The sequence below is a fragment of the Empidonax traillii genome, unplaced genomic scaffold (assembly GCF_003031625.1).
Source record: "Empidonax traillii isolate 1590-97213 ecotype Southwest subspecies unplaced genomic scaffold, ASM303162v1 scaffold554:size495636, whole genome shotgun sequence".
Taxonomy (NCBI): domain Eukaryota; kingdom Metazoa; phylum Chordata; class Aves; order Passeriformes; family Tyrannidae; genus Empidonax; species Empidonax traillii.
Genome location: NW_020955747.1, coordinates 317175 through 330831, shown reverse-complemented (window position 1 = coordinate 330831; position 13657 = coordinate 317175). Strand labels below are relative to the sequence as shown.

General features: G+C 49.6%; 1 protein-coding gene across 2 annotated transcripts in view; it reads right to left on the bottom strand.

The window, feature by feature from the left end:
* HDLBP (high density lipoprotein binding protein) overlaps positions 1 to 13657 on the bottom strand; it is a 39339-nt gene that overhangs the window by 19976 nt on the left and 5706 nt on the right. The window contains exons 1-3 of one of the 2 annotated variants that reach the window (XM_027897657.1): positions 5238 to 5345; positions 1107 to 1174; positions 460 to 572 (exon numbers count right to left, since the gene is read on the bottom strand). In XM_027897657.1, the coding sequence (XP_027753458.1) occupies positions 460 to 535 (76 nt within the window). In that variant the 5' untranslated portion in view covers positions 536 to 572; positions 1107 to 1174; positions 5238 to 5345. Of the gene's footprint in view, positions 1 to 459; positions 573 to 1106; positions 1175 to 5237; positions 5346 to 13657 lie in introns of those variants that run through there. The other variant, XM_027897656.1, reaches the window with a different exon arrangement.

Genomic DNA, 13657 nt, shown 5'->3' with positions numbered 1-13657 from the left:
CTCAGTTGTGCACTGGGCTGTGCCAAGTGGGCCAGCTCACAGCTGGGGATGGCTGCCAAAATCCATCACTGAGTCAGTTCATACCGTTACAGTGACTTCCCCAGCACCTGGCTGAGCAAAGGAAGGAAATGACAGCCCAGCACACTGATCCCACGAGGCTCTCATGTAGCCCAGTGCCCCACTCTTGCATGTGCCCCGTTCCCAGGGATGGCAGCACTGCCAGCGAGAGCTCTCTGAAGCGTCAAGGCTTGCCTCCTCACAGCCTTCCACTGTGCAGCACCGCCACTGTGCTGCTGAGGGTGAAAAGCCAGAGTCTGGCAAAACACTAACCTAGGAACAGAGAATGCAATGTCTGCATGCTTGTGCTCACACAGAGCGAGCCTGGGTAAGAACATGGAACATTGCCTGTGCAGTCTGGATCTAGAGGCACATCACAGGAAGTCAGCTGTGTTTGCTCACCTTTCACTTGCTGCTGAGCCAGGCCACTGCGGTGTTCAGCGAAGCTCTCCTGGGTCAAAACTGCCACGGAGCTCATTGTCGACTTCCCACCCACACACAATCCGGGTATGCCACTGGAAGAGACAGAGGTGGCAACAATATCACTACTCAGGATGCACAGTCGTTGCAGGAAGACAAAGTATGTGCTACTGAGTACTCTTCCAGTTATCCTCTTGAAAAGCGCCCACAGTGCCCCTTGGCTGTCCAGTTCCCTTGTTAAACTAGACAGGAACTCAGGGGAGATATTTCCTCCAAGTACAATGATCACCAAAACCAGAGCTCCTCATTAAGAAGGCAGAGGATGTGCAACCTAAGAAGGTCACTGGAAAGAGGGACACCAGAAGTTGTTAAAGCATAATCTAATTAATCTATCAATTATTAATGGTGTGCAATTTTTAAATGAGTATGCGAATGTCTGGATAGTCAGTCCAGTCATTCATTGTCTATCCCTAGAGAGAAAAGAAAAAGGGCCTAGGAAGCTGCCTCTTCCTGATAAACTTATTTAGGTACCTGAACTCTTGCTGACTTAGGGAGACACTCAGAAAGCCCCTCTGTCAAGTAAGCTCAGCAAAAGCAAAATCTATGGCTCTCCCAAAATATGAGCTTACCAGCTAAATGGTCAGTAGCCAGAGAGTCCGTCCTGTAAGCTGCCCGTCTGTCAGCCTGCCAGCTTTTGCTTTACAGAAAAAAAAAAAAATAAAATAAATTAGGTGACTGCTCCAAGACAACAGAAGACCACAACACCCCTGTTACTGTAACTTTCAAAAGAGCACCCTATCCAAAACACTCTCATACCCAGTTGCATCTCACCACACATGACACGTCATGTTTTACTAGGGCTACAGGTAGTGCCACTGTCTACTCAACCCTCACAGCAGGAAGCCTGGAGTAGCTACTCTTTCATCACACTGGCTACAAGAGTAGCCATCTAGTATTAGACAAAATACAGTCAATCAATAACAGATGTGCAAGACAGACACGAAATTTAAGGGTTGCAAGCAAGAGCATCAACATCTAGTCAGAAGAGACTAACAACCTGAAAACCTGCCAACAACACTGCCATCAGTCACAAGTTAGGAATGTAGTTTAGTGGAGCTTGGGTGAATCAACATAGACGTCCTCACAAACTAAGGCAAACACAGGGCTCTCCACACTCAGCTGCTGGGCAGTCCAGCTCTGCAGTTTTTATTGAAATAAGATCATGCACCAGAAATTAAATTAGGCAGTCCTAAATCTGCAAGTCAGAAAAAGAAAATTCTGGTTTACACGGACTATTTTAAACGTGTACACAAGATGGAACTAGGAAAAAAATACACTGTTGGGACGAGCTTTAAATCTCTTGAATCTAGATCTACAGATTTACTGAAAAAGTGTTCTAGAATACAAGTAAAAATGTAAAAGCCAGTACAGTACACACTCTGCCAGATGTACAACAGCCATCCACACCCAGAGTCCCCCGTAGCCATTACATGTGCTCCTGTAGTGCTTGCACTCTCCTAAAATCCAGTGCTTTTGCCTGCTCCTGGGACAAGAGGCTCCTCTCCCACACACACCCTGCAGTGCTCTTCAGACCATCTTCTGAACAGCAAACTCAGACACTTTTCAGAAAAGTGACAGTTGCCATCTCCAACCTTCCAGTGTGCCAGAAACGGCTCCCAAAAACCCAGCGTTGCTGAAGGGGTGTCTCACATCACACTAAAGCTGTGACGCAGTAAGGGAAGGCAGTAGGGGCAGAAGGAAAGGAGGAAAAAAACAACAAGAGCAGTGACACAATGGGGCCATACAGGCCTGATCTGCACTTCAGCCAAGGTTGAGGTTTTCCCCTACTTCAACACACCTCTTACAAGGCAGCAGGACCTGTGCTGTTAGAGCAATAGAACTAATGTTGCAATTAATCCTGTAATGACCTGCTACTCCAACGCAAGTAGGTACCAGGCCAGCCAGTCATGCTGCTGAAGTACAGCTGCTGCAGCACGCAGACCTCTGCAAGGCATTTGCTGGTGTACAGAAAGGGTGACTAGTAACCTGATCCTGGAGAAATACCTCAGTTCTCCTCACTATCCAGGGTTATGCCATGGTATAACATGTGATTATATGTCCCTGGCACATGCCTGCGTGGTTCAAGCTGCCACAGATCCAAGGGAAGTGGCACGGCACCTGTCCCAGACCATATCGGTGATGCCTGCAGACTCCATGGCAGCTCCTCCAGCCTGTTGGGTCACTGGCAAGGGTGCCACCACCTCATGGCAAGCTACAAACAGGAACGAGGGCAGGAAGAAGCAGCATCCTAGACATCACAAGCAGCTGCTGAAGTCTGGCTGGAGGCTTGCTAACAGCACAAATATCCTTGTAACTCTCACTTCTCCAGAAAGCACCACCTGGCTGACCTTGCATGTGCTCTGCTCCTTAGAGAAGGAGCGTAAGACAAGAAGTCGGTGAACGACACCCAATATAGTGCCTACCCGAAAGCCACGACCTCAAGGCACAGCTGCTGGTTTCACTGTGTACACACCAGCTGCAGAAATCTTTCTTGCAGCTTCCTTCCACCTCAGAGAACAGTCAGATATTCAAAGAGAAACTGAAGGCCAGGGTTTATCCATATGAATTTCTGTCTCATGACCCATATAACAAGCTAAGAGCAAATGCTCCTCATATCCAGCAACCCCAAGCATCTGGTATATTGTAGGTCTCAGGGATTCTTCTCTGGCCAAAATCGAAGGCAGCCATTAGAATGGTATTTTAAATGTAACATCAAAACCAGCAGCTCAGGCATTGCATTTGGATCCTACACCTCCTTGGTTTCCCACTTAGATTTTGAAACTAAGGTTACAGCTACGTCATGCTAGTGTGCGGCTGACTGGGTCAACAGGTTTCAAACTGCCAGGTTGATACACCGCCTGTAGGGCTGTCCTTGTGTGCCAAAAGAAGTTTCAGAAGTCTAGCGCACGCTTAAATAAAGAGAATGAAATAATCCTAAAAATAACCTCCAGCAAGGGCCAGACCTAACCACACGGGAAACATTTGTATGAAGAGAAACAAAAGCAAAGTCATGAGTTAGGCTGCCAATACAATCAGTACTTGTGAATAGAAACGTCAGTTACGTGTTATTTAAAAGTATATTTAATAAAAACATTAGCACTTTGTTAATGGAGGTAGCTACAAGCCAGCACTGTAAGGACCCCACTCAGCAGTAGGGCTGGGTTGGTTGTGGTAGCCACTGTCCTCTGTCAGATGTTCATGCAGGGCAGGTCGATCTTTTGGTAGATGAGTGATCACAGATGAAAATACTTGCTTTCTGAAAATTGACTGGTCTCCCAGAGATTAAAGGCCCAGGACCCCTGGTTTTGGGGGGATCATGCTGGCAGACAGCTGCTGTGTGGCAGGATGAAGTCTCTCCCTTCGCATCTATTCGTGCAACACGACCGCACCTCTGGACGCCACCAGCCCTACATCTGACCCATCCCCCGTGTTTACTCTTCCACTAGCGCCGGCCTCGCCGCCACGTCCTGCCCCGGACAGGAGGAGCCCTGTGCCGGCCCCGCCACTGAGGACGTGCACCCGTGCCTCTCACCGGGGCTGAGGGAAGGCTTCCACGGCCGCGCTCCGAGAGGGGCATCGGCCCTGGGGAACCTCCCGTGCGGGGCTGTCTGCGCTCGGAGCCTGCCCGGGCCCGCACCGCCACCATGTCCCCCTGGGCAGCGGTACAGCGCTGCCCCTCCGCCCGGCCCCGCAGTGCCCGGCCGAGGGGCGGGGGAGCCGCCAGGCCCTGCGGGCCGGGCCGGGCCGGGCGGGCAGCGCTGCCGCCAGCGCCACCTCAGCACTGCCGCCACCGGGGGCGGGGCGGTGGGGCGGGGCGGCGCCCTTAAAGGGCCCGGCCGGCCCCGCTGTCACCGCGCCCCCGGCGGGGCCGAGCGCGAGGGGGCGGCGGGGGCGCGCCCAGCGCAGTGGGACTGTGCGGGAACGGGGCCGAAGCGCGGCGAGTGCCAGGGGGCAACTGCAGCCCCGACAGCCCCAGCCGGCGCGGCCCTGTGGGCTGCAGGCCGGGGGCGGCCGCGTCAGGCGAGCAGGGGAGAGGCGCTCCCGTGGGGCCCCGTGACAGCCCCGAGCCCGGCTCCGAGGCCGTCGGACGCTGCCGGTGGCGGCAGCGCAGGGGCCACGGACAGCGCCGGACCGGGGGGGGGGTGACACCTTCCGCCGGCGGTGGCCAGGGAACAGGGCCAGGGCGTTCGCCCCTCTTAGCCACGGCAGGAGTGGAGTGTCCCGGCCCGGGACAGGCTGGCTGCCCGCCGCCGGCGCTCCGCGGTCTGCCCGACGCTGGACGAACGCCCGCCGCTTTGGCTAGTAACGCGATCAAACCCTACGAACGCCTGGGACGGCGCGGAGCCGCCCCGGCCTGGCCACCCCCTCCCCGTGCATCCAAGGGGCCCGGCGTCCCCAGCGGCCCGGCCCCGCACCCAGTGCTACGCGGCAGCTGCTGCGGGCCGGCACAGCCGTGTCAGTGCCGGCCGAGGCCGCGCCATGGGGCTGCACTCGCCCTGACCTCCCGCCGCCGGCTGCCCCCGCCGGACTTTGCCCGGCCCGGCCGGCGGGAAGTTAGCGCGGAGTTTCCCAGCGGCGCCGACACGTCGGTGCCCTGGGGAGGATGCGAGGCCGCTCCGGGCCGGGCCGCCACCCCCGCCCCGCCAGCCTCCACGTCGGCGCCGCGGCGGAGGAGCCGCCCCCCGTCCCCCGTGACTCACTCCGGCCGGTGCCCGCTCGCCCGCCCTGCTGGAGAACCGGAGCGCTCCTGGGAGAGCGGTGCGGCGCCCGCCCCGTCGGCTATATAGGCCGGGCCGCTGCCAATCCCCGGCCCGCACGTCAGCGGGACATGCCCCTTCGCGGCGGGGCCGGCCCGCCACGCGTGCCCCGCGCCGCCGGGGACGGCCCGCCACTCGGCCGAGCTGTCCGGGAGCCGGAGGCTCTGCCGGCAGCCCTAACTCTCGAAGCCCGGCCCAGCCCGACCCGGGGGCCGCATGGCGAGGGAGGCGAGACGGGGGTGGCTGCCGCCCGCTCTGCGCGCCCCAGGTCCCCGCTCCGGGCTGACACCCGGGGGACAGGCCCGACCCCCTTCCCCGAAACCGCGCATTCACCCCTAGAACGCGTTCCCACTCAGCCCCAGCAGAGACCTGGGGCTGCTGCAGGACCGAACCCCGCTTTGGCTCTTCCCCAGCCCCGCGGCGGCCTCGGGGAGGCAGCTCAGCGCCACATGGCTCAGGATTACCCACTTCGGCCGAGCCCGGTTTCACGCTGGTTTAGCGAGCTGGAGTGGCTCTCGAGGGCTCTGATCAGTCTGAAAAACACATCTGGCACCAGAGAGAGCGAACACCTGGGGCTCCTGCCCGGTTCCCCGAGTGGGAAGGGACACCGGGGTCCCGGCCCCAGGCGGCCCCTCGATCCTCCTCCTCCTGCGCAGACTGTGTCAGAACAGCAGCTACATGGTGCAGGCAGAAGAAGGGGCCAGGTAAGAGCAAGAATGAAAAAAACTTAACCAAACAAAAAACCGACAACCCCCCCTCCCCCCCAACATACATCCCTCGCCCCCATAAAAATAAATAAATTTTAAAAATTCCTCTCCTTATTCCAATCTTCAATTTGGAAATTGGGAAGAGGAAAGGAGGGGGAAGGCAAGCCAGCAAGCACAATACCCTCCCTCCTTTCCTGCAGAGAGGGTGTTTATTAGTTTGTGCAATATCAATGTTTTTAATTATTAGTTTTGCACCCTCAAGGAACTGAGGGAAAAACCCCATCCCATCACTGTAAAAAGACACAGAATTTAAACTGATTTGTGCATTAGCTCATTCTCTGCCCATTTTCCTACACAGCATTAATTTTTCTTATCATTCATACCTTGTACTTACTGACTGTTTTTCTCATTCCCACCTTGCTCTCTTCCCAGACCCTGCCTAATGAAATGCAAGAACCTGCTCTGTGGAACTCTGACCACAGAAATTCAAGGTCTTTGGGACAACTGCTTTTGATTACGTACAGTAATTTTTAGAGACTTCATGAACTGTATTTATAGAAACATGGATGGTATTTAGCCTTTAGTAAAATTATTATTACTTATTATTAATGAACAAGAGTAGATTTCTCCATTTTTCCTCTTTTAATCTTCTGGCTGTGAGGACATCATTAAAGCACTTGAACTTTTTGACACAATTCATCGCTATAAATAAAAATACACTTGTGGGTGAAATCAGGAAGTGTGCTAAACGGCAAACAGTCGTCAAGAGTTGACACCATGCCCAGGCACCTCAGTGATCTATCTCCCCCCACGGCGGCCTCTCCTCAGAAAGCCTGTTGATCTCCGTGCGGATGCAGGGATACTGCTCCAAGCCTGGGGCTGCCGCACAGAAAGGCAGCGACTGCTGCTGCCACGTCAAATATGCTCTGGGAGCTGGCTCCGGCTGCTCCAACACAAACCGCCTGGGCTGCGGATGCCAGCAGCAGCACCCTGTAAGGCACGCAAGCAGGCTTGTGCCTACCGAGACAGAGCTGGCTCATGCAAAAGCAGAGCTCCGGGAACCTGGGCAAACCGGAGCACCTCCAGACTTAGGGCACTTCTGCTTCCAGACAGCAGCTGGAGTGCAAAGTGTTGTAATTTGGAACTCAGAGTCTGAGCCTCTGAACCTCACTTGAGGTGCTTTTCTGGCGCTTTCAGTCCCTTGTGTTTATCTCTCCAGCGCAAAACAGGCAGGCTCCTTGCAACGCTCTAACTTTACTGTGTCCAATTAACAATGACATAAGTCCCATGATACCCCTGTGCCAAGGAAACAGAAGAGCATCACAACTCCCAGCCTGGAGCATCTTACCAAGACACCAACATCCTTCTCCCTCAACTCCACCTCATTACCAGTTCAGCAGGGGTCCTCTGTAGGGACATGCTACCTTGTGCCTATGGGACAACCGCACAGCCCTCTCCTGTTATCTCTGTGTAGTGCTGCTGCAGCCGCTGGGGTTGCCAGGTCATTACGGACTTCTGGCTTCTGTCACTGCTTCCTCTCTGGGTTTGTTTAAGAGGGAATCTTCCCCACGTGTTTCTGTAGCTTTTCTTTTATTTGCAGCTGCAAGTGGCGGGAGGGAAGCCTGCCAGTCCCAGAAGTTACTGGAAGGCATCTCACTGTGTGTTACCCTCAAATAACAATTTCTGCTGAAGGAAACCTGTCACAGGCTATTTTCCTTACAGGAAGATCTTCCACAGGGAGAGAAGGGGGGCAAAGCGGGGAGGAAGAGCTCACCTTTCCTCCCACATTTAGTAAGTACAGAAGTGTCCTGTGCATAGACAAAAACACATTTAGAGAGTGCCAGGAGGCTTATTTCAACCCGCCACTCCTGCCAGCACATCAACCATCCACATCCCACCCCATCCTTCTTCTTCAGTGAGGTGATGGAGTACAGGCAGAGAGGGGCCTGTAGGGGCTCCTTGGGACGTCTTCTATCTACTTACTTGCCCACAAATTCAATCTCCCATTAAAAAATGAATAAAAAATACACTTGTCATGGAGATGTGTGCAAAATGGCTCCTCTATAAGTAAGGCATAGGAATTTTTGGTAGCTAAGAGGAATGGAGACAGAAGAAGGTACCCAATCTTCTGATAAACACTAAACACTCTCCATCTAGCACCCCATATCTTAGCAGCATTAAAACAGACCCTAGTTTCATGACTTGTGAAGAAAACTGAAAAAGAAGCCTCCCAAAGAGAGCACCAAAGTGCAGCAGAAAGGGTGAAGGATTGGGCAATGTGTAGTTTCCGTGGTTTATCAAACTGGCATCTCATGTCACCAGTCAGAAGGAGGACACAGAAATGGGATCAGCAAAAATACTAAACGTACACAGAGATAAAACTAACACTGAACAGGTTTGGGCCTTGGTCTTTTGGAGCATGTGTTCAACACCCATGTGAAAGCAAAGGCTGAGGAGTTAAGAAGCTTTCCATAATCACTCCACCCCCAGGACTCTTAGGGAAGGGAGAGGAAACTTCCAGCTCCTTAAACCACTGGAGCAATGACCACAAAAAGATTGGTCTTTCCTGGCACATTCACCCTCAGCTGAGCTGGGATTTTGCAAAAGATTTCTTCTAGCCTGTTCGTATTTTCTGTTGTTATAAGAGATTCCAATTTTTCCTGCCAGAAACTGCAAGCCTTATTTGGAAAGCAACCCAAGTATGCTCCAAAGAGTGTATGCTGTGATTTTATTTCCTGTTAAATATAACTCCAGATTTCTAAAACTGTACAAATAAGCACCTTTTTTGTACCCTGGGTGCTTATCCCACACACTGAAGTCAGAGAACACAACAAAAGAACTACCCCTGAAAGCATCCATTTCAGCAAGTCCCTCATACGAAGAGAAAAGGGCTCAGGGCATACTTTGCATCACACTAGAAAAAAAGTAGAAGAAGATTCAGGATGCAGGGCACTCGTATGCCAAAGAGTACTGGGGTTGTCAGCCAAAGCAAGCAAAATGCATGTCTCAGCTCTAAAGCTATTGCTGTGGCTCACTCTTTCATCTTCCAATAAAATGTTTGCATTTCTACAGGAAAAATCTCTATTAAATTGAAGTTAAGGGTCAAAATTTCTGCTAAGAGAATAAAAAAGAGTTTCATCACAAGAAATGACAACATGAGTTCACATTGCTTATGTCTCAGTGACTCTGAGACCAGTTTTTCTTATCTGCCATGAAGAAGGAAACTTCCAGGGATATGCAAATTAGATACCTATCTTCCCCACACACCAGCACTGGGAAGAAATTATTCCATAGACTAAATTCTACTCCTTGGCTGTACTTAAAGCAACCCCACCATCTTCAGAGGCCCACTGTAAATACCCAAGTAGAGAACTACAGACAGAAAGAAAAGTCTATCCGAGCGTAGACACTAATCCCAAACCCAACCATTTAGTGATGTTGTGAAGAAGGGAGGGCGGGAGAATAAAGACGAGTGTTTGTCTCACATGGGACCTGGGTGGTATAAATAAAAGGGTCCCAGGCGGGTGCAACGCAACTTGCCTTTCTCCTGGTAAGGTTGTTTATTGAGGTAACGGGTTGTTTATTAAGGTAACATGGTTTATGCAACCATCAGCTAGCAAAGAAGATACACACTGCCCTTCCTAGCCTATCCCAGGGCACTCAGAATAGGTAGGAAGAACAGGAGTAACTTACTGGTGTGGACAGGTGTGAACAAGGAGCTTCAGGCCTTCTGACTGCAGAGGGAGGAAAAGCTGCTGGTTTTACACAGGGACACTGAGCAAATGAGATTTAATGCAAAAAAAAAAGTCAAGAAACTCAAGCTCTACTTAGATTTGCTGCTGATTTAGTCAACTGGCCAGTGAAATCCTCTCGGTTGCCCTGGCTGTGCACACACAGCCTCTGGATTTATTCTGTGGACTCATTATTTCATTTCAGGTTGTTCAGAATGCTGTGATCCTTGGACGTCAGGTGCTATGACAAAACAAATGCCTTTTCAGAGATGAGGAAGAGAGTCAATAGACAGTTTAATAAATTCAGTCCAAAAGCAAAGCAAAAGGAAGACACAGAGGACAGGTCAGAGTCCGCCCTTCCACTTTCACTGGGAGAGAAATCTGATTTAACATAAACTCAGCTTTCAAGGAGACCTTGCAAAGGAGTAGAAACAAATTTCAGGTTCTTGGCCTTGGGGAGCCAATAAACATTTTCCTGAGGAGTAAACATGAGGGATAAAGTATCTTCCAGTTTCACGGTAAAGCAAAACACTGTCTTGAGACCAGTGTACTCAGGGCTTTCCTCACTCAGGTCTTGAAAACCTTCAGAGCTACACAGTCCAACACCTGACTATCTTTACAGTGACAAAAGGTTTCCTACTTGCAATTAGAGCCTTTAATTTCAATGCTGGCTCTTCACGCTGATATGAACTTACTTTTTAGTTTAAGTTACTACCACACTGTGTGCTTACCACACCCAGGTACTTTGAGTGGTGCTGCAGCACTGCTCTCTGCTCACAACCTACACTGCAGAAGAACAAAAATCTTAAACGAGTAATGAGCTGAGAGGCACTTCCCAAAGCCTGCTAAGTATCCCAGTTACCCAAGAAGCAAGGATTTTGTAGATACTGTAGAACAAAGCAGGTACTATTTTCTTTCTGCTCTTCAAAAGGAAAAACTTTCACTTCACCACCTTCACTGGGTTGGAGTTCTTTTATTTACCTTTCAGTGTCTCCTGTTCCCTCCCCAATGGCCACTGCAATTTAAATGAACACGTGGCAACTTTTAGTTTTTTTTTTTTTTTCTTTTAAAGAGATGCTTCCAGCAGTTCTCATGCACTATACCTCACCTAACTTGAAAAGGCAAGGGACTTGCAAGCCCTGAACTAACATTTTCTTAACATATGACAGTTAAAGTCTACTGTGTCCCTTAGCTCGACCCTGCCACCACACTCTAAGACCCTCCTCCAGGTACTCTTTTGCAGGGCAGAATTTAAGGACTTGCTTCCAGCAGTCTATAAAGATGACAACCACCACTTCTTTTCACGTCAGTTAGATAAAAATATGCAGCAAATGAAAAAAAAAAAGTGGCAAACCAAGTGAGACCTCCCTAATGCCATTTTTCAGAGGGGCAATGGAAAAATTGCAACTTAAGCAAAAGTGTAAACAGATATTTGGTTTTGTCTGCTTTGTTTGGTTTTCAGTTCTTCATAATCTTGCTTAACTACTTTGAAACCAGGTATTATACAGAAAAACCTAAGTAAAGTCGTTCAAGGCTCCTCGTAGTATGTTAAAGATTCTTCAGTTTCTAATGTTTGTTGGATAACGAAGACTCAAGAGAATGCTGAAGCTCCATTTTTATAAACTTTCTATGCACTCTGATATGTTTTGCTCTGAGTTCCAGTTCCCCAAGTCACGTGGTTTCATAAGACTCTCTAAATCCGTAATTTTTTCTTTATTTCTGTTTTTCAGTGGCAACAAGCAGTTTGAAATTACGACCCAGAAAAGACAGTATTATTATTACAAACAAAGCCCTCAAAAGAGTAAATCCTGAAACTTGCAGGGGAGGCTAGAGCTTTGTTTGGAGAGGGAAGGAACTATTTCAAATTGAAGAAAAAAAAAATCTTCAGTTTGGCAACAATTCCTCTGAAAAGGCATTAAAGTAAATACCTGATTCCAACTGCCTTTTGGAAAATGGTGGGACCCTCACTATTTAAGCACTGCCTTCCCTTTGTCCTATTCATAGCACATGCAACAGGGGCTCAGCACATCCACAGACAAGCACTAATTCCTAATCTCTACGAGGCCAAGCAAAAGGCTCTTCATGTGTTAGAATTACATCACAGTGATCTAAACCGACAGTGAAAAAACCAGACAGTCTTCCCTTCCAAATCTCCAAGGCCACTCTAAGCCTGCTATGAAAGAAGAGAGAGAGAGATAGCGAGAACTCAGAGTAAAACTATTTCCCCTAATTGTTACAAATAATATTATTTTACGTTTAAACCTCCTTTTCATAACTGAAATGTTCTCAGTTCCACCCTGCTCACCTTTGGGCTGAATTGAAATGGTACAATTTTGATACCTCATGATACCTCATGCTGCCCACTCCTCCACTCACCTTGTTATTTTCTAACCTTGTGTAAATATTCACTGTTGCTCTCATTCTACCCACAATTATGCAGCAAGTAACAGAGTCATGAACTCAGGATTTTAATTTCATGGAACTATAAGAGTAAGGTGTAGAACTCGACTTTTAAGTTTCCTCAAGGCTACACAGGCAGCTCTACTAAGCAACAGTCATATACCTACAACTTGCTATTCTCCAGACATTCCAAGGGATCTTGTAAGACCAAACACCTAAATCTTAGCAGGCTGTATCAACTACTGAAGTATTAATTTTGAAAACAAAGGCATATACACTAACAGGCCAACCATAATATATCCCTACTCTTCCTCTGACTGCTCTGGGAGTTGTTCTTTTCAGATTTCCTTTCAACTGCTCCAGCATAGGTTTACATTCAGCTTTATCACTTGCACAGAGATAACAGCAAACTTACTCCCTCCTGCGCAATGGAAACAGCTGGGGCCTGGTTTGCAAAGAGCAGAGCCCTGCTCTCCTCTCTGGGGAGGGCAGGGGAGGTCAGGTAGCCCACACCACCTCCAGTGCCCACTGGAGACACATAAATGCTGCCCAATTTCTGGGGAGAGCAGCAACAAGTCCATTTCAATCACTCCCGCCCTCCTGCCCCACTGGGGTTTTCCCTGGCATTGCCTCTGTCCCTGCCAATGAGGAAATCTTAACTCTGACCCTTATTCTCTTCCTTTTTCCTAACTCAGCCCATATACCCATCCCATGCCTGAGGTCCCTGTTCCTGCTACACAGCTTACCCTAGTCTTTGTTTGTCACTCATCTTTGGCAATTATTCAGTTTATTTTGTGAAACATCCAGTCTGATTCTCAGCACCAGAAATGCAGAGATAGACAGAAACACAAGACCAGAAACAAGCAGAAGAAAACCAGCAAGGGGTGCTACTGCTCCCTAATAGAGCACTAGTCATCAAGGCAGTCAGCATTACTCTGCAAAAAGGAGGTTGTTGACTTTTCAGACTCACTGCAAAACTTTTAAAATACCATTCAACCAAAACTAGCAGGGGTGGGGGAAGGGGACAGGGGAGTGACGCCCATGCTGCGCGCCAATACCCTAAACCAAGCCTGAAAGTTGAATGATGTAAGAAGATTATTCCACTTATCCAATCCCCAATGAAAAATATGCCAGAGGTTAGCTCTATGAAAATCAGCTATACCTGCCTCATGCTACTTACTGTGAGATATGATATCTGTAACCTTCCTTTTAAACTAGAGTCCTGACACATACCTTACCCCCTGGCCTGTGTAGAGGTCAGATGGCACTTTATGGGCTTTGCCACAGATCTCAACAAGCAACTATCACCTAATAATATAGGGAGAAAGCTGGGTCCTGCATCCTCCAAATAGACAGTAACAGCCAAAACACAACAGGGTACCAAGTCCTTCCTCCTTAAAATCCAGTTAGTTGCTGGGACGTTGCCGAATTCACAGCTACAGCACACAAGTATTGATTGTCGTATCATCAGCACTCGCAGAAACTCTCATTCCCAGGTATTTCTCATGCAGGTGAAAGGTGTGCT